Genomic DNA, 20,097 nt, shown 5'->3' with positions numbered 1-20,097 from the left:
CATGCTTGATTGCTTGCTTGCAAGACCAATAGCATGTGATGTTGAAGGTTGTCGATGATGAGTTGGATGGATGGATGGGCTAACTACAACAACAACATTGCAATCCATTGAATTAATCATCTTTGTTATTGTTGTTGTTAATGTTTGTTTGAGAATAGAGATAAACATAGAGATAGATAGATAGATAGAGATACATATTGACATCTTCATATTCATACTTATATAGACAACGACTATTACAACCAATAACAACCGAACACAGAAACAAGGAGTAGTTGGTGTAACTAGCAAAGGAAGTCAGTCAGACAGACAGACAAAGAGAGAGATATAGAGATATAGAGATAATAAGATGTTAGAGACAGAGCATCAACATCACCAACAACTTCAACAACAACAACATCATAGTAGCGGTATTAAAGAGTGTGGAGATGATAGTGAGAGAATAAAGATGATCAAGATCAATGAGAGTAGACAGGATCAGAAGAGACAGGTACTGGATGCGATGCGGTCAGCTGACAAGCTGGTCACAGGCCAATCCATGTTCCTAATATCTGCTCAGTGGATGGCAACGTGGAGGAACTATGTTGGTTTGGAGGATGGCCATCACTCTGCTGGCGCCATCCCAGCGGCACCAGTCAATGGACACAGCGCCACCACAGCATCCATGGCCACGGACAACTCATTCTTTGATATACCTCCGCCAGAGCCTATCAACAACAGGTCGTTGATCGAGCGTGACGATTCAGAGACACTGCCAATACTGTCAGTGACAGTTCGCGAACGAGATGACTACGAGATCATACCAGAAGCTGCTTGGCAACATCTGCATCGACTGTATGGTGGCGGTCCAGAGATCAAGAGGTCGGTTATAGAGGTTGGCATTAAGAATGAGCGAGTGGTAGAGGTACATCCAGTGATCATCATGTTGCAATACGTGCATAGATACAATCACAACCTGATCGCTCCGCCACCTCAGTCCGTCCCCACTCCAGCACAATCCACCAATGGTCATCATCACAATGTCAATGGTCAATCGAATGGCCATGCTACACTAAATGGAACTGAAAGCAGTCCATCACAACCACAGCCACAGACACAGGTACAGCCACAAGCACAACAGACACAGCCAAAGAGTCAACATTATGACTTTATCATTCAGAGGAGTCGAAGGTCCCCACTGAGTACATTAGAGAGTTTATGCTGCAAGGGAACGTGCGGATTCAAGCAAGCTGGTGATGTACAGACATACGATTGGCAAGCATCGTAATGTCAAGTTGAAAGAGTTGAAGAAGAATACGATCAGTTTGGAAGACCTAAAGTTTGATCGTCTGAACGTCATCTCATTCCACGCCAGCAGTGATGAGCATCGAAGTGGATTCTTTAGCAAGCTCAAGGGCAAGTTGGCGCCAAAGAAGGATGCGGCGCAAGCCCATCCCTCGGGTGTTGGTGCGGCTGCCTCATCCTCCGCGCCCGCCTCCGCCACCTATGTCGCCGACCCCTCACAACAGTTGGCCAAGCATAGAGGTGTGTGCGGTCTGACCAACCTTGGCAACACATGCTTTATGAACTCTGCCTTGCAGTGTCTGTCACACACAATGCCATTCACCGAGTTCTTCCTCTCTGGCCGCTACGTGAGTGACATCAACAAGGTCAATCCACTGGGCATGAAGGGCCAGATTGCCGAGATCTACGGCAAGTTGATGCGTGACATGTGGTCGGGCTCATCATGTATTGCACCCAAGAACCTCAAGTGGATCATTGGTCGATATGCGCCACAGTTCAGTGGCTACTCACAACAGGACTCTCACGAGCTCATCTCATTCCTGCTCGATGGACTGCACGAGGACATGAACAGAGTGCTCAAGAAGCCATACATCGAGGAGAAGGAGGACCCCAAGGAGCCAAGGGAGGACTCCATCGTGGCATCCGAATACTGGGACAATCATCTCAGGAGGAATCAATCAGTTGTAGTTGATCTGTTCCAAGGTATGTATGATTGAAAGCATGAGCATGTGCCTCTCACCGGTACTAACTCCGCCCGCCATTCAAACATAGGACAATATAAGAGTACGTTGGTGTGTAGCAAGTGCTCAAAGGTCAGCATTACATTCGATCCATTCATGTTTGTTACATTGCCAATACCTATATCCAACGATAGACTGTTTGAGATATTGCTGTATAGGTGTAAGCCAGTTGGACCAATTGGACCTGATGCACAGGGCGTCTATAGTCTAAACAATGCAATGGCACCAATAAGATATTGTATCAAACTGAACAGACGCGATTATGTCCAGACACTGAGAATTGAGCTGTCCATGCTGACGGGCATCCCATCCACCTGCATCGCACTGGCAGAGATTTTCAACAACAGGATCTACACCTTCTTGAGCGATCAGAAGTTGCTCTCATTTATCAAGGAGCGCGAGACACTCATTGCCTACGAGCTGCCGCCAGGATCGGGTGAAGAGGTGTCACGTCTACATATCGTGCATCGCAGACACAAGGACCTGATGCTCATCCCATTCGTCATACTGTGCAAGTTCTCCCAAGTCACCTGCAAGGACATCTATCGTATGGTTTGGGAGCGAGTTGGACATCGAGTTAAGAAAGGATGGCGCTCAGCCGTCCATCGCTCATCCAAGGAGAGCCTGGTGTCAGCGCACTCCTCAACCACCACAGCAGCACCAACATCAACATCTGCGACGACAACAACTACTGCAGCCAACAAACAAACAAACGGTGGTCACCAAGATAACAAGGACAGCCCTGTTAGCACACCAGAGAACTTCTCCAATCCAGATGTTAGTCAGTTGGCAACGGACGATGATAATAGCTCAATCACAGACGATGAGTCTGAGAATGAATATATGTATCCATTTGTATTGAAGACCGCCAATGGATATGGTAATGTCTGTGATCGATGTACCAATGGCTGCACAGGATGCGTTATAACGTGTGATGGCGCGCCACTCAAGGAGGTGTTCACCAAGCCCAAGTTCTGGAGTGAAGGATGCAACAATATTATCATCGATTGGAGACCAGAGGCATTGCCCTTCTTTGAGGACAGTGAATCATTGGACAATCATCACCTGGTCAAGCAGGATCAAACTGTGGCACTCAAGACACAACGCCGAGGAGAGATCAACCTCAACGACTGTCTCAGTCTGTTCACCAAGAACGAGAAGCTAGGTCCCAACGATACCTGGTTCTGTCCAGGTTGCAAGCAACACAATGAAGTAAGTCCACTCAATCAATCCAAGGTACCATTCACTCCATCACTCACTCAATCAATCAATCACTTAATCAATCACAGGGAACAAAGAAACTTGAGATCTGGAAGACACCAAGATTCCTGATCATACATCTGAAGCGTTTCCAGTACAATCAGAGACATGAAAAGATCAACGCATACATAGACTTCCCACTGGACAATCTGGACCTGTCAAGATGGGTGTTGAACAAAGCCGGTATACCTCCAATCTATCAACTCTACGCCGTCTCCGTATGTTATCATGTCTGGTTGAATGATTGTCAATGGATACTAACCAATCTCGCTACGACTATAGAATCACATGGGTGGAATGGGTGGAGGACATTACACTGCCAGCGTAAAGTATAGAGACCGATGGTTTATGGTCAGTGACTCCTCATATTATTCAATCAGTGAGTCATCAGTTAGATCGCCAGAGGCCTATGTCCTATTCTACGAGCTAAAGCAAGGACAAGAAGCAGCAAACGTACCTATCCCTATCCCAACTACGACAACATCATCATCAACATCATCATAAGAGAAGAGAGAGATTGTAAGACACGATCCCTTTTTGATTGTACAATACATATATATATGAAGCAGTGATGCATTTAATATCACTGTTGCACCTCATACTTGTATCAGAAGCTGTGTCCACCTTGTATTGGGGTTGGTATGGTAGTAGAGACGCCAGTGATTGGCGGGATGATGGGGTCAACATCGTCATCGTTGGCAGGTACTTGATGCTTCTGAAGTATGTAGAACATCCTCTGCAACAGAGTGTTCTCATAGTGATGATGCTTGGACTGTTGTTTGGCCTGGAATTTAGACTTGTTGTGCACGACGAATGGTAGACGATCCTGTTGGTCCATGAGATGATCGGCACACAGCTCTGCCAGCGACCTGTTCATCAAGAGACTGGGCACAAGTGATTCACTGTCATCTGGTGCCAAGTTTGATATGGACAGGTGATTGATCGTCTTGGTCCTTTCAATTAGTGTGCCGATCGCTGGAAGTAGCGTACGACTAGAGTTGATCGATAGTTTGTTGAGGCTTGAAGGTTGCCAGAGAGCATCCAGCACCATGGCCATCTCATCGCTCGTGTCATCGATGGAGAGACGCTGCAGCTTCGTCATTGAGCTGAGGATTGGCAGGAATTGCGTTAGGTCCAGCTCTAGATTCTTTAACTTTAAACGCTCCAATTGACTGGATAAAAGGATCAGCTCCTCATAGAGTATGTTGTAGTTTTGAGGTGGTATGGTCATGCCTGGCTCTGGTATGATATGATCGATTGATAGACGACGAAGATGGGTCAGACCACTGAGCACGTGACGATTGATGTGCATCCATTTGGCCGGATTGTAGATATGTATCAAGGCGAGATCCTCGAGGTTGACCAGCGTGGGTAGTAGTAGCGCCAGGCCTTGGTAGTTGATGACGATGCTGTCCAGGTAGAGCTTGCGCAGATTGAGATTGTTGCGCATACTGCTGACAATCTTGTTCTTGACGCCGATCATGCTGGCCGACAATGAGAAGGAGCTGATCCTCTCGGGGATGGACGAGATGTCGATGCTGTCCATCAGCTGGATGGTCTTGGACGACGACTTGATAGAGATGTGTTGTAGCGACGGATTGTTCTTGACCATGTGGTTCCAGTTGATGGCGATGCGATTGTAGTTTATGAGATAGATTCGAAGGCGTTCTAGATTGACGAGTAGAGGCAAGAAGCGTAGCTGGTCACCGCCCGAGATGTTGACCAGTGTGATGGAGGTGATTGAAAGACACCAGACGTTGTTGATGTCTATCTCGCGGACCATGTTCACGAAGCTCTGTCGAGACATGCGAGTCAGTGCCGAGTTGACGGGGTCAAAGGTGATGGTCAACTTGTTCAGATTGAACATATGTCTTATATTATTCAGATGTTGTCGGTTGTTGTATTGTTGTTGTGTCGTGCTGCCACCGGTTATCATGCGACACACTGACTCTGGGAACTGGTGTAGGAACTGTAGATTATACTCCAGTAGTGAGAGAGAGTTGATTGATCTTGGGGCAATACGTGTCATCCAATATGTAGAGACTAAAGATGTTGCAGCCAATGGATTCCATGTTGTCTCATGATGTCTAACAGTATCCTTTAAGAAACTTAATATAAAACGTAATAAGTTATCTGGTATACTCAATTGATTATTATTAATTCTTCCTATGACTATTCTATTGTAGTTGTTGTCCATGTTTTAGTTTAATAAAGTGATTGTGATATGATATTTTTATGTTGTTAGCATTAACATTAGTGACTACTACTACTACTCTACTATTCACTCTATCTCTATCTCTTTTCTTTCTTCACTCTATCTCCCTACAGTGTCCTGTCTATCACTGCTCATTCACTATCAACTCATTCACACTATTGTTGATGAGCCAATGCTCAAACCACCCTCCTTCCATCACCCCACCACCCACTTACAACATTATTGCGATCCCCGATCATCAAATAATTTGTAATTAATATTAATATAATCAAATTGAGAGGTTATTATTATCTCTTTCGTTTTGATCAATAAAAAACAAGTGAACAATCACCTGATGAACCAAGATTGTTGGAACTATACCATCAATATTAAATTAATAAATCAATCCAATAAATTAAAAGTGACACCACACCTGATGATCGCATCTTCAGGGTGAACAAACTCGAAAACACACACTTCTTCGAAGAAGATATTAATTCTCTCGATGATCTTTTGACTTCTGACAGACATAATTATTATTATTATTACATTGAACTTAAACATAATATACATATAAAGAGATAATAATAAGATGTCAAGCAACACGCCAACGACAACAACACCAGTTACATCACTAAAGAGAAAACTTAGTAATGCAGACTTGGCAGGCTCACATAGTCATGTAAAGTCAAGAGAGTTAAAGCGCGCTACAACAGTCAACTATGTCTATCAGGACGAGGAGAAGCAGGGCAGTCTGAAGCCATTGAATGGCTTCGTCACACCTTTGCTCACAGACATGTATCAGATAACGATGGCCTACAGTTTGTGGCGCAATCACCGTCACGACAACCCTGCCGTCTTTGATCTCTACTTCCGCAAGAACCCGTTTGGTGGCGAGTTCACCGTGTTTGCCGGTCTGGAGGAGGTGATTCGCTTCGTGTCCGACTTCCACTTTACTCAATCCGAGATTGAGCATGTGCGATCGATCTTGCCCGATTGTGACGAGGGCTTCCTCGAGTACCTCTCCAAGCTGGACGCATCAAAGGTGTCGCTCTACGCCATCCAGGAGGGCTCAATCGTGTTCCCTCGCATCCCTCTGATTCGTGTCGAGGGTCCACTGGCCATCTGCCAACTGCTCGAGACTACCCTGCTCTGTCTGGTCAACTTTGCAAGTTTGATCGCAACCAATGCTGCCCGTCACAGACTCGCCTGTGGCAAGGACAAGATCATGCTAGAGTTTGGTCTGCGCAGAGCTCAAGGTCCAGATGGAGCCATGTCAGCATCACGTTATGCCTACCTTGGTGGTGCTGATGGTACCAGCAACGTCCTTGCTCATTGCTTCTTTGGTGTTCCCGTTCGTGGTACACATGCACATAGCTTTGTCACATCTTATCATTGTAAGTCGATGCTTTGACACCCGCTCGCTAGCTCGCTCACTAACACTCAACATATTCTTAGCGATTGATGACCTCCCAGAGTCAACTGTCCTCGATCCGAATGGAAAGACTCATGACCTTCTAAAGCTGGCACTGAAGTACAGAGATGAGCTCGAATTCAAGACAACAGTACTTTCAGAGTTGTACGCCTTCTTGGCATATGCCAGAACATTCCCCAAGGGATTCCTTGCCCTTGTCGACACTTATGACACACTCAACTCTGGTGTACCCAACTTCCTCTGTGTCTCGTTGGCACTTCATGAGATTGGTTACCAAGGTGTTGGTATTAGACTTGACAGGTATGTTGTTGGACCCAATCGATAATGATGATTGAATGATTAGTAACTGACAATTGCCCGCTTATAAAAACAGTGGAGACTTGTCATACTTGTCAAAAGAGAGCAGAAAGATGTTCAAGAAGGTTGGACAAAAGTATGGCATTGATTACTTTGACAAGTTGCAGATTGTGGCCAGTAATGATCTGAATGAGGCGACAATCAATGCACTCAATCGTCAAGGACATGAGATTGATGTGTTTGCCATTGGAACCAATCTGGTCACATGCCAGGCACAGCCAGCACTTGGTTGTGTGTACAAGCTCGTGGAGATCAATGGACAGCCACGTATTAAGCTCTCACAAGAGTCGAGCAAGGTGACACTGCCAGGCAGAAAGCTTGCCTACCGCATCTTTGGAGAGGCTGGCCATCCTCTGGTCGACCTCTTGGTGATCCAGCCACACCACACCAACGGTGACAAGGACAATGGTTCAGCGGCACACGTGCAAGATGAGATCCCAGAGGCTGGCAAGAGAGTGATGTGCTTGCATCCATTCGAGGAGCAGAAGAGAGTGCTTGTCACACCATCCTCCGTCGTCAATCTTCACAAGAAGGTGTTTGACCAAGGTGTCGTTTGTGAGCCACTTCCAAGTCTGTCCGACATACGTACCTACTGTTTGTCAGAGTTGGGCAAGATCCGGGAAGACCATCTTAGACCAAGCAACCCAACACCCTACAAGGTCAGCGTCACCAAGAATCTGTACGATACTCTACACGGTCTATGGTTGGAGTCTGTACCAATCAAGGAGATGAAGTAGTGCTTTGTAGTAGTAGTAGTAGTAATAGAGTCAACAACCATCAAACTGGATGGATAGATATATAGTAATACAATACAACATTGCAACACCCTCCCCGCTCAAACTACCCATCAGAGAGTTGATTGAGCAACACCTGGAAGTGTTAGGGTGGGTCCAAGGTCACTACCCTACCCTTACCATACCCTTACCCATCACTTAATAACCTTGATGTACTCTTCTTGTTACAATCATTGAAGACTATTGTTGGTCACATGATCATGAGTTCATAGAGATAGAAATGATCAGATTTACTACAACTACAACACACACATTGTTGTTGTTGATGTTCATTATTGTTACAATAACATCAATCACTAATTGTAATAATAACATGTCTAACAACAATAAGAAGTATATTATATTTGATTGCGGAGGTGTACTTGCCAATGATATGCAGTACACCTTTGCAACACAATATGTACAAGACAATATGCCTTCCAAGATGGACGTGTTCAACAAGTCTTTAAAGACACATTGGTCTAGGATAAGGATAGATGCCAACTACACCGATAGACAGTTCTGGCAAGATGTTGCCCATGACATTGGGTTGACTATGGATGATCAGCTGCTCGACAGTTTCGTTCAACAGACCAGACAGGAGCTACACAGCAACCCTCCCAGTCTTCAATATGTCAATACACTTAGAGAAAGCGGTACAAGGTATGAATGATAGAGTATCACTTGTATCTATGTAATGAATGCCCTTATTAACATACTATTACTACGACTTTAAGCATGTTCATCCTTTCGAATCATGGCAAGGATTGGTTCAATTATATACGTGACAGTGATCCGATGTTCTTGAAGGCATTCCCTGACACAGAGAGATTGATCGTGTCGTACATGGTCGACAGTTATAAGCCACAACAAGAGATATTCCAAAAGTGTTGGGAGCACATATTATTGCTGGAGGTGGCCAGACCTTTGAACAAGTCACAGTTCATATTCATCGATGACAAGTTGGCAAATGTCCATGCAGCACAACAGTTTGGATACAATGCTGCCCAGTTCAACTATGCCGAATCTCCAATCACTACTCTATCCAACGTGATCGATCAATTCCTAAACTCCCCATGAATGAACGTCATTCGTTTGTCTAGACAGACATTTGATTGATTGATTTGTAATTGTTACCCAGCAACATCTTGGATGCTGGACAACCTTTATTGGGTTTGGAATGGTATGGTGTAATTTACAACAACTACTATATATGTGCGTGTGATTGGAAGTTGGCGGTGACTGTATTGGATAGCTGGAAGCGGAAGGGGTGTTCAAGTTGTTCATCGCTGCAGCCCAACTACCTTCTACAAAGGTCTATCCGCTAAACAATAAATAATGGACTGCCATTGTATGGTTGATACTATTATTACTACTGATATTGATATGAATTGATTGGATGATGTTGATGATAGTGATGTATATAATATAAATATATAAGTTGTGGTCTGTGCCTACAGTGCTAATGCTTCTGTTGTTGGAACTGAGCTAGTACTAGTCTGGTCCAAGACTCCATCTCGCGCTTGCTCTCGGCACTGAGCAGACATGTGGTCTGCTTCTTAGACTTCTCCATCTTTTGTTGGAGTTTCAATAGCTGTTGCTCAATGTTACTGTTGTTGCTGTTACTGCTGCTGCTGTTGGTGGTAGATGTTGTGGATGTGGACGGTGTGGATGATGTCTTGAGTGGTGAGGTGGCATTGGAGGAGTTGGAGATGGTTGTACTGCTGCTGTTGGTGGAACCTGTGGACTCGTTGAGTGGGTTGGGCGTGGAGAATGTTGATATGCTGGACGAGCGTATCAATGAAGTTGCAGGCTTGGAGTTGGTTGGTGTCGTTGGTCGTGGTTGAGTGAGTGAATGGTTTGGTGTCTGGTAGCCGTTGCTGTTGCTGTTATTGTTGTTGTTGATGTTGTTTGTGTGATGGTTGTTTGGTGACTTGTTTGGTCCAGCTGTGGCAGACGCCATACTCTCCTGATGACCTTGCAGTTGTTGTTGTCGCAGTTGCTGCTTCTTCTCCTTGCCAAATCTCAGTGAGAATCCCTTCTTCTTTGGATCGAGATACTGGTTTCCCTGACCTGGCACTGACGATGAGAGTGGGGAGTTGGGCGAGGACGAGCTTGACGACAGTGAACTGGACATGTCTTCTTCGCAGTAGGCAGACGAGGCGTCAGAGAAGGAGGTGTCGACCGAAGACACAGAGTCTGTGTCCAAGACCTCGACCTGCATCGATTCGAGTCGGATGGCGTTGGTCTGAGGGATGAGCTCATCGCCCATCTTCTCAGCCACCGAGTCCCAGAAGCGAGGAACCTTCTGGGTGTCTCTGAGCTTGAGTTGAGCAAGTAGCTGCTCGGTCTTGTCGTTGCCGCTGGAGCTCAACAACTCGGAGAAGGGCGAGGAGTGATTGAGCATGAAGCAATGCTTTCTTCCCTTCACCTCCTTGCCCTGCGGAGTGATCACGGTTGGACGCAAGTACTTTACGGGTATAGTGTCCGTTGGCTTTCTAAAGAAGTACAATGATCCCTCACTAAGGATACACCACTTCTTACTCCACTTGTCCGTTACCTTTCCCTTACCACGAATATACAACCATCCCTTCTTTACTGCATAGGGGAATTGTGCTCTAGGGTGATGGAATGGGAATGGTTAGGTTAGCGAGGGTCGGGATAGAGGTAAAGGATCATTCACACAAACAACTTACTGTGCTGGGTCCATCTTGATCTCATCGGACAAGATTCTATCATAGAGATCCTCTAGATACTCTTGTTGTAGGTCCTTTCCATTGTTGATACGAGTCAGTGATTTGATAAACTTTGATTTGGTCATTGTTGACTTGATAACCGGACTATGTACATCTGTATTCAACAGTATAATTGCAAACGCCAATATATAAACAGCATCTAATATTGATTGATTGATTGATTAAGATGATGGATGATAAGTATGGTGAGGTCAACAATGAGATGATGTAATGTAAAGTACACATACCAGGATCTTCGAATATTCCATTGGATAGGTTATCTCTGTAGAACTGATTGGCAAACTTCTGAACGATTCTGTCAATCTTTTGCGCCTCACCTGGTAGTCGGAAGCAGTATAGCAGTTGTCTCAACGCCATGTCAAAGTCCAAATCCTTAAAGTTGAACCTTGCAATGAATGCTTCAAGTGTCTCAATACAGAATGGCTCACTAATGAAGTGAAGGGAGAGATGTGTGTGAGTTGATTGAGCTAAGAGTATGTCAACAACATTTCAAGAACTTACCTGTCGCCAAGATAGTCGCCAATAGAACGTTTGTTGAGTAGAATACAGGTATGTAGGAACTCAGCCACAGAGGCAGAAGTTCTCTCGATAAAGTGATTGGTAATGAAATAGTCAACTCCCTTCTTGGGCTTCTCGTTGAAGAGTTTGATGCCGGCCAATACAACCGTGTCGTTTGGTGGGTGCGCGCTGCTGACCGAGTTGGTATCGTCTGAATCCTTGCACTCTGAGTGCACCTCTTCCTCGCCAACAATAACCTGCGATGTCGCCTGCTTGTGCATTTCACTGAGATGCTCCATAAGGATGGAGCCACGCTTTGGGTCAAGGCGGTTGTCGACCGTCTTCATCTTGTGATGCAGCACTGACCAGCGATCTGAGTAATCCTCTGGTGAGAGTGGAGGTGTTGGTAATAATTGTTGTTGTTGTGGCTGTGGCTGTTGCTGTTGGGTAACAGTCACATTGTTGCTGTTGGTTGTTGACGACATTGATTTGGCTGAAGTTGGAACGGGTGAGTTCTTGTGGTCTGCACCATCTGGCAGACTCTTTGGTGAAGTAAATGGTGTCTCTGACATGAATGATTCGTCGACTGCTACTGCCGATGAAGTTGAGGTTGATATTGTTTGGAAATCGTCCTCTACTATTGTATCTAAAGTAGTAACAGTTGATACTATTACTGGTATTTGTTGTTCTATTTGTTGCTGTTGTTGATGTTGTTGTTGTTGTTGTTGTTGTTTCTGTGTTAGATGAGGTGGCTGTGGAGGTGGATATGAAGGCGGTGTGCTCGAAGGCTGTATGTCCTGTCTGGGAGCGATTGGTGGAGGATTGCTACTACTATAACCTGTTGTCGACAATGGCTGTGTTTGTGTCGGTGTCGGTGTCGGAGTCGGCGTCGGTGTCGGCGTCGGCGTCGGTGTATATATTGGCAATGATACTGAACCAATTGGACCTGTTTGATGCCTCTGCTGTAGCTGATGCTTCAGGTGGTTTTCAATTTGTAGTTTTAGTAAGTTGCGTTCCAACATTGTTGATAACTGCTGTCTGTATAGTAGATGTTGTAATTGTCTGATGCTGTTGTTGTTGGTGCTTATTCTATTTGTTGGTTGAGTTGATGTCGTATTCGTAATGTATAATGTAATTCTAAATCTATCTATATTCGTCGAGATCGTCGTCAGACTATTGATCGGTTCGTTGTTGTTGTTGTAGATGATTGTGAAGGTTGGTGATGTATCGACATCGATGTGTATAAATAATGCTGCAATTCGAACTTGGTAAATGTATTGATTGCTTGATTGAATGATTGAATGAATGAATGAGGGGAGGTATTACTTTTGAGAACAATGTTCCTGAGTGTTAGTGTCTTGACTATGTTTCTTTCTTCTTCTTCTTCTTCTCAATCTCTCTATCTCTTTCTCTTCTCTTTTGAGTGATTATGTGTTTGAATGATTGATTGATTGATGGAATTGAAACAGATAAATGGTAATACAATGATATTATAATATAATGTTACACACACAATATTAGGGGTGAGACGATGTGTTGTTTGTTTGATTGATTGTTGATGACGACCTTTGTCAAGCTCAGATAGGATTGGAGACAACAACAACAACAACAAACAAATACAAAAAGAATGAATGAATGGTGAGTTGAGAGTGGTGGGTGTGGCTGGGGTGGGTTAGTTGGTTTGTGGGTGGGTGAGTGAGAAATGTTGGGCCTGACGATCGTCTCCACCTGACACTGTGTTTGTGTTGAAGGTGAGTGCGTGCGTGTGTGTGTGTGAGAGTGTGAATGTTTCCAGCATCCCTAATACACATGTCGTTACTTTAATTATTTATCGATAGATGGGGGTTGTTGTTGGTCTTAGGCTAATCAAAGATGGTCAGCAGCATTGTTGTTGGTTGCGATGGATATGGATTAATGGATGAATGAATGAATTGGATTGTTTGATTGATTGATTGATTGATTGAAAGAAAGAATGAATGAATGAATGTTGTGTGGTGTGTCATGTGTGACTGACTGAATGACAGACCATTTAGACAAGATGGATAAGGGTTCATTATGCTAAATGACCAAAAGAAGTCTATTCATCATCACCCTGGGTGGAGAATTACTTAATTAATTAATTAAGGGGCGGGTGCAGTTGATTGGATGTTACATTGGTGATCCTATCTATCTCATAGGGTGTTGTTGTTTACACAAAATAAGATGTAGTTGTTCAAGTTTGTGTACTAGTAAAGGTGAATGGCACTAATGACAAATAGTTACTACTGTGACAGGAAAGCAGAGGTTGTATGTTTGTATTCGCCTCTAGAGTGATAAGAGAGAGAGATGGACATTCTGAATATGAATAGTCGTCTATCACAATGAACTGCAATCGCATCATCATCAATCGACAACTGATCCTGTTCATTCTAAATAATCCTGCTGTTGTTTGTCCCTGCCTGTTTGGCTGATGATGTAATTTTTGAGGGGACTTACCAATAAATGTAACTAACTAACGAGACTAAACTATACTACTTTAGAGTGTTTATAATAAATAAGATGATGATGATGATGGAATAGTACTATTCTGTATATATCTGATCAACAATGAGGTGATTAGATCATCAAAGCCACAACAAAGCAACAACAGGGTTCCTCACTCCACATTCCCAAGTCCAATGGTCATTTTGAATGGGTGTGCCCATTCACAACCCAAACCAAAAAAAGATCTTGGATGGTCAAAGGGCGATCCGTCTGCACCCATTTGACCTTATAAGCTACATGACAACATCCCATCATTAAAGTCATACGATGCATTGTTAGATATAATTGCTGTCGATGCGTTTATTGGGTCAATATGAGGACTCGTCACTTCACAGTTTATCAATCTAGTCGGATAAATAGGTTCGTCAACTTGGAAGGATGGCGGACAGTCATGTCTAGTTGGAGATAGAAGCTGTTGTCACTGATGGATAGCCATATGGAGACAGAGGTGATCCACGAATGTTGCCAACACAGATGACCAACTTGTCGGTTCATACATGGCTACATCAAGGAGCAGGTCTTGGAGGTAGACCGGTGGGATCTGACCCTTCCCTTGTTGAAGTGCTCCGCCCACTGCATCACCCATGGATACTCCACACTTGTTACTTGGACATCGGCTGGCCATTGGAGACCTAAGTCACCAATGAGACTCCTTGCGAACGTCTGGCAGTTGCATTGGACACCCCAGTGGTTATCTTGGTGGCAGTACGATTTGATGAAGTTGGAGAATCTGAGGCTGACCCAGGCTACAATCTCGTGGTCTTGCAGGATCTGGACTGGACCATATGGACAGGCGTCATTCTGGAGGACTTGACCCAGTTTTCCCACATTGATGGGATTGTAGATGTTCCTTCCCCTGGTCCGATAGGAGTAGTAGAGTCGGACCTTCTCGGATTGAGAGTCTCCCTTGATGAGGTGGAACTCCAAGCCTGTCACATTGAGGTCATCGGACTGGGCCCGGAGGTCGATCATCACCGAGAAGTGGTGGGCCGTTCCGGTGAGCATTGGGTATCGTAGGAGGTATACCTGGCCTTCATTCTGAAGGTACTCAGCACTGGGATTCGCAGGGCGATCAGGAATACGAGTGATATCTGTCATTGATTTATCGTGGGGCTAGAGAGATTGCTAAGTAAGTAGGTAGGTAGCCAGGTTAAAGATATGAAGACTTACTTTAAAAATAAAGGAAGATGATGCAGGGGACATTGTATCGAGGGTCTCTAATGACCTGTCTTTTATACGGTCCATCTGGCTTTGTATAACTTTGTTAACGACTGACTACATATACAAGTGAAGTGAGTAGTTGGCAGTCTCTCTCATTTATCTTTCATTCATCTCCCAATGACCCAAGCTGTCATCAATCTTATCAAATATGTGGTGTTAGTCGAACAATCTAACATATCAGGCAAGAGTAAAGGTAGGGTAAGGGTAGAAACGTCACCTTGTCTAATTCGTTGCCATTCAATCATTAACATTACAACTCATAACCATCCTTATGAACTTCACATACTCTGATTTAATTCTTGGTATCAATCAGTCGGTCGAATGAATCAATGGTGAGGAGAAGGAATTTACAAGGGGGCCCTACTCCTCAGTAAGGACGGTCACTATTTACGACAACGAGTTTTTCAAATATTCTCAAACTGAATTGTTCCCGCCAAATCATAAACCCATGCACCTCTCAATCACCTGGCTCACTCAATCAATCACTTTGGCATTAACTTAATAATTAATTAATTAATTATTAAAAGTGGTCAACATATATATTTATTTGGTAGGCGCCGCTATATCTTCTTTCAGATAGAGTCTGTAGCATAATTGAGCTTTGAGTTCATCACTTTTGAACGGACAAGATCTTGCCTTGAGCAAGGCCTTCATCTCGCTCACTTTGAAACTCATAAATGCCAAGTACCTCTCTGAATTAATCACATCACCGGGCGGTTGCGGAGCAGGTGCTGGCTGTGTGGAACGAGTGGTCTTTGTGGAACGAGTGGTCTTTGTGGAACGGGTAGTCTTTGGCGAGAGTTCATATAGCTCCTGTATCATCTCGGTGGTCAGGTCTGTGTCTTTCTTCAAATATTCTAAGCAATGGAGACGGAGGACTTTGGCATTTGAGTGCAAACGAAAGGCCACCTTCTGAAGGAAAGACAATGTCGACAGGTCACGGTCTGCAAGTTGGCGCAGTTTGTCTAGTACCTGATACAGGACCACCACGTCATAGGAGGAGCGATGTCTCGATAGCATGGCCGTATCGACGTTGCCAATGTTCAGAGCACGCGTAACGTTGTCCAAACTGTAGGATAGTTTGGAAGGTTTGGAAGGTGTGTCATCAGAAGTGATCTCGTTATTGACAGCTGGTCGTGGGGTTGCTGGAACTGTTGACACACGACGGTCGACATCACTATTGTCACCACTGTCGTCGTTGTCACCACTGTCGTCGTCACAATAATCACTGTCGTCGTCGTCACTGAAATCTCTGTCGTCGTCGCTACTGGAGCCATTGAAATGATTGACGTAATCGTTGGATAACTGGTGATCAGTGTCGTCATGTTGGTCGGAGGACACCTCATTGCTCTGGAGCACGTCATCTGATTGGTTGTCGTGGTGCAGTTCAACAGCATTGCCCTGTGGCTCGATGCCAACTTGTGGCGTAAGATTGAACTTGTCTTTGTGGTGTTTCAGAATGTTGATGGTGTCGAGGAAGTATACATTGGGCGGGAATGATTCCAACGTCAGGCCAGAACGTAGTGATGACTGAACCATGACACCCAGATCGAATGCACTGTTGTGAGCAAGGATGTACACTCTTGAGTGATCGTCGGCGTGTCTTCTGAGCCATGAAAAGAACTTCTCTCCCTCAGTATCCCAATAGGGGCATCCGTTGACGTCGGCTGGGTGTATGCCATGTGCTTTGATGGCGCCATTGCTGAATCTGGCTAAGGGGTTGACGAGCGAGTAGAAAACTTCATTCGTCGCGAGCTCATGAGCGGAGACCTCGATGAGTGAGCCCTTATCGAAGCTGGCTGTCTCTGTGTCAAGGAGAATGATCTTGATGCGATTGTTGGCAGGGAGACAAATGCGTTCGTCTCGAGTAATGTCGCGGATGAGCCTCTTGAACTCATCTTTCAATGATGAAATGGCCTGATCCTTGTCGGAGTTGAGAGGAATCCTCAAAAGGGAGTGTGCAGTGTCGTCATTGACGTGTGTCTGGTAGCAGGTATCGTACGAGAAGATGGCCTGACATCCATCTATAGGGCACATCTTGAGTGTTCGGCCGGCGGACTTCTTGTAGCAACTCAATTGGCGGATGGTCAAGACACGCTTCAAGTAGAAGATCTTTGCCAAGTCTTGCAACTTCTGTTCATACTGCTCGACGCTCAGAGTGTTGGGACTGACGGACTGGACAGATGTTCCGATGTTGATTGACTGCTCGAGTGGTGGGGCACCATCAGAGTGATGTGACTCAGGCTCTTGGTCGTGTAGGTTACTAAACTCGAAGTCCATATTCATAACATCGAACCACCCCTCGTCGTCTTTGTCCATGAGTTGAGACCACTTGGTGAACTGAGCTGTGGTCTCACTGTCGAACCTGAGTCCAAGTGTTCCATAGCACCTTGTATCCTTGGTATCTTTCTCAGGGTATCGATAGGAACCAGGTACACGCTCTCGCAGGTGCTTGGTCACCTTCCTGGACATGAGATTCTTGACTGACTGGAGTCTCATCTTGTCGCTGGGATGAATGTCATCGGGGATAAGCAATGCCCGAATCTGGGTGGTGTTCAACTCAAACAGTGGACGTAAGTGGATCTCTCCATCGGGTCCATTTAGTGGAACAGGGCCGAGAAAGAAGTTTCTCAGGTTCTTGACTATATGAATAAAGTCGTAAATGTGGTTGTAGGTGAAGGCAGGGGGCAGAGTCGTTGGCGATTGAATGGTTGACGGCGATTGATCGGTTGACGGCGATTGAATGGTCGTCGGCGTGGACGAATGATTGGTCGACGGCATGGTCGACGGTGATTGAATGGTTGACGGCGATTGAATGGTCGACGGTGATTGAACGGTCGACAGCGCGGTTGGCGATTGAGTAATCGGCGGCGTGGACGAATGATTGGTCGACTGCGATTGAATGGTCGTCGGCGTGGACGAATGATTGGTCAACGGAATGGTCGACGGTGATTGAATGGTTGACGGCGATTGATCGGTTGACGGCGATTGAATGGTAGTCGGCGTGGACGAATGATTGATCGACGGCATGGTCGACAGCGCGGTTGGCGATTGAATGGTCGACGACGATGGCAGGTTGGATGGCGATGGCAGGATAGTTATCTGAGTGGACACAGGTGATTGACTACGCTCCATTAGCCAATTCTTGATCTGAGTGGGAACTATGTTCTGTGTGTCATGGCTGTCGCTTGTGCCTGTAATGATGCGGATGTTGTACCTCTCAGCTACTCCGATCAAATACTTGATGCAGTTGATTGCAACAGTAATTGTAGCTTTGCCATTGGTCGGGAAGCGCGCGATGGGGATTGAGATATGGCCCTGGAGTGACACATAGAAGAACTGTAGAACCTTGGTGGCAAGCTTCTCGGTAACCGAGGGGAGATCATTGAGGTAGGCTTCAATATTCTCTTGGTTGACAGGCCCTGTAGTCAAGCCGATCATCTCCTTGCCAAAGTTGGTGTTTCTGATAATGAGACCCTTGGAGATGTCAATCTCATCGTATGCAACGAAGCCAAATTGAGGACAGTCAGGCCCAACGGTTGCTTGCAAGGCCTTGAAGCGCTTGTGGGTCCTGTTGTCGTACATGTTGACGGCCGCGCTTTGGGTCTTGGCCTGAAGAGTTGAACGACTGGGCGCAGGTACACCTCCAACTCCAAGATCAGCCACGTCCCGTCTGGATCCAACATAAAGTGACAGTAACTTCTTTCCATGATTGTGCAGCAGTGTTTGGAAGTAGTCAATCGAGGCTTGTGACCATCGGGCGCCGTGGGGGTTGGACCATGACTTGAACTGATCGTAGACAATCTGATAGAATAGACTCTCCTTGAGCTTCTTTGCACTCTCTTTGTCTGCAAGAAGGCTGGTGATGGTCTTTACCAGTGGGTCAACCATCGTCAGTTTGTAATTACTGGTGAGCCATGAATCACCTGGGGAATCCAGATAGGGCTTGGACCTCTTGTAGTTGGAGTACTCTTTCCGTGCTCGCTCGCTGAACGATATGCAATCATCGCACATAGATGCGCGCCGACCAGTGGCAACTGCCTTTCCAGAACCGCAAACAAAGAATTGTTGTGCGTTGAAGTTGAAGATCGCAGTTGATTTGTAACTAGCATCTCCAACTGTCCAATGATACCCATGACGTACTAGGCCAAAGATAGTGTTGATATGTGGTGCAGACGCTGACGACGAGGGTGAGGTGATCCACATGCCTCGGCATAATTTGGGTCCACTGGGGCGGACATCTTCGGTGTACCACAATGCCTTGTTGTTGACAGTGGGGCCATTCCCTTTGTAGAATTGGTGGACGTGTTTGATTGCTGTGGCTGGGTCCTGTCTGATGATGTACTTGACTTGGCTGGCCTGGAAGGTGTCAAACATAGATAATACGGATCCACGCATGCTCAAGTCCTTCTGTAGTACGTCGGTGTGGTTTACGGACATCAAATCATTCAGCTCTATGGTAAGCTTCCTGATTGTATCCTCCAACTGGTCAATGAGTGTCTTCTGTTCTGCATTACGAGTCCTCAACTCTGCATTATGAGTCTTCAACTCGTCATTATGAGTCTTCAGCTCGTCATTATGAGTCTTCAACTCGTCATTATGAGTCTTCAACTCGTCATTATGAGTCCTCAACTCGTCAATGAGTATTTTCTGTTGGTCCACTGTGTCTAACAAGCTGTCATTCTGCATGTCCATGGGCCCATCCTAGAAATATATATATGACAGTGTTAATATACCATCCATTTCATTAATCACTGTGAAGGCAGGACTTACGTTGCTGGGCATCCAATCATCATGATCCATCGATGATGTCGTAGATGAGATGGTGGCAGAGTTTGTTGTTCTGCAGTCTACAAAGTTATGAACAGTGGTCGGGTTCTAAATAGGGAGTGTATTAGTATTGTTACTCATTGGTCATGATACATTCGCTACAGCTGAAAGTAATACCTTTTCTCTAAACAAATATTTCTTTTTCCTCTTTGGTCCAGTCCAGAACAAGATGTCTTTATACGTGTGTCCAATATATCTGAAGAGATTGCGTTCATCGAGACCATGT

At 45.3% G+C, this 20,097-nt stretch overlaps 9 protein-coding genes across 9 annotated transcripts; 5 read left to right on the top strand and 4 right to left on the bottom strand.

Moving 5' to 3' along the window:
- Positions 1-349: 349 nt before the first annotated feature.
- SAMD00019534_077540 (hypothetical protein) lies at positions 350-1,267 on the top strand (the record flags this gene model as incomplete). The annotated part of the gene is made up of 1 exon (XM_012896794.1): positions 350-1,267. One exon carries the CDS (start codon positions 350-352, stop codon positions 1,265-1,267), a length of 918 nt encoding a protein of 305 aa, XP_012752248.1.
- On the top strand, positions 1,236-3,788 carry SAMD00019534_077530 (hypothetical protein; the record flags this gene model as incomplete). The annotated part of the gene is made up of 4 exons (XM_012896793.1): positions 1,236-1,986; positions 2,056-3,236; positions 3,314-3,502; positions 3,567-3,788. 4 exons carry the CDS (start codon positions 1,236-1,238, stop codon positions 3,786-3,788), a joined length of 2,343 nt encoding a protein of 780 aa, XP_012752247.1.
- A 106-nt stretch (positions 3,789-3,894) lies between these two features.
- Positions 3,895-5,481, bottom strand: SAMD00019534_077520 (hypothetical protein; the record flags this gene model as incomplete). The annotated part of the gene is made up of 1 exon (XM_012896792.1): positions 3,895-5,481. A coding segment is annotated over one exon (1,587 nt), but the record flags the coding sequence as incomplete, so codon positions are not given.
- Positions 5,482-6,070: 589 nt separating this feature from the next.
- Positions 6,071-8,007, top strand: SAMD00019534_077510 (hypothetical protein; the record flags this gene model as incomplete). The annotated part of the gene is made up of 3 exons (XM_012896791.1): positions 6,071-6,875; positions 6,937-7,213; positions 7,287-8,007. The coding sequence occupies 3 exons, from the start codon at positions 6,071-6,073 to the stop codon at positions 8,005-8,007; spliced, it is 1,803 nt and encodes a 600-aa protein (XP_012752245.1).
- A 370-nt stretch (positions 8,008-8,377) lies between these two features.
- Positions 8,378-9,120, top strand: SAMD00019534_077500 (hypothetical protein; the record flags this gene model as incomplete). The annotated part of the gene is made up of 2 exons (XM_012896790.1): positions 8,378-8,706; positions 8,781-9,120. Coding segments are annotated over 2 exons (669 nt in total), but the record flags the coding sequence as incomplete, so codon positions are not given.
- A 385-nt stretch (positions 9,121-9,505) lies between these two features.
- On the bottom strand, positions 9,506-12,319 carry SAMD00019534_077490 (hypothetical protein; the record flags this gene model as incomplete). The annotated part of the gene is made up of 4 exons (XM_012896789.1): positions 9,506-10,661; positions 10,740-10,938; positions 11,027-11,226; positions 11,301-12,319. The coding sequence occupies 4 exons, from the start codon at positions 12,317-12,319 to the stop codon at positions 9,506-9,508; spliced, it is 2,574 nt and encodes an 857-aa protein (XP_012752243.1).
- Positions 12,320-14,327: 2,008 nt separating this feature from the next.
- SAMD00019534_077470 (hypothetical protein) lies at positions 14,328-14,906 on the bottom strand (the record flags this gene model as incomplete). Its single annotated transcript, XM_012896787.1, has 1 exon — positions 14,328-14,906. A coding segment is annotated over one exon (579 nt), but the record flags the coding sequence as incomplete, so codon positions are not given.
- On the top strand, positions 14,457-14,834 carry SAMD00019534_077480 (hypothetical protein; the record flags this gene model as incomplete). Its single annotated transcript, XM_012896788.1, has 1 exon — positions 14,457-14,834. A coding segment is annotated over one exon (378 nt), but the record flags the coding sequence as incomplete, so codon positions are not given.
- Positions 14,907-15,584: 678 nt separating the features above from the next.
- SAMD00019534_077460 (hypothetical protein) lies at positions 15,585-19,844 on the bottom strand (the record flags this gene model as incomplete). The annotated part of the gene is made up of 2 exons (XM_012896786.1): positions 15,585-19,745; positions 19,815-19,844. The coding sequence occupies 2 exons, from the start codon at positions 19,842-19,844 to the stop codon at positions 15,585-15,587; spliced, it is 4,191 nt and encodes a 1,396-aa protein (XP_012752240.1).
- Between the last annotated feature and the right edge of the window lie 253 nt (positions 19,845-20,097).

This window comes from Acytostelium subglobosum (assembly GCF_000787575.1).
Source record: "Acytostelium subglobosum LB1 DNA, scaffold: scaffold16, whole genome shotgun sequence".
Taxonomy (NCBI): Eukaryota; Evosea; class Eumycetozoa; order Acytosteliales; family Acytosteliaceae; genus Acytostelium; species Acytostelium subglobosum.
The sequence above is the reverse complement of the archived record's forward strand: the minus strand, read 5'-3'. Positions and strand labels throughout refer to the sequence as shown.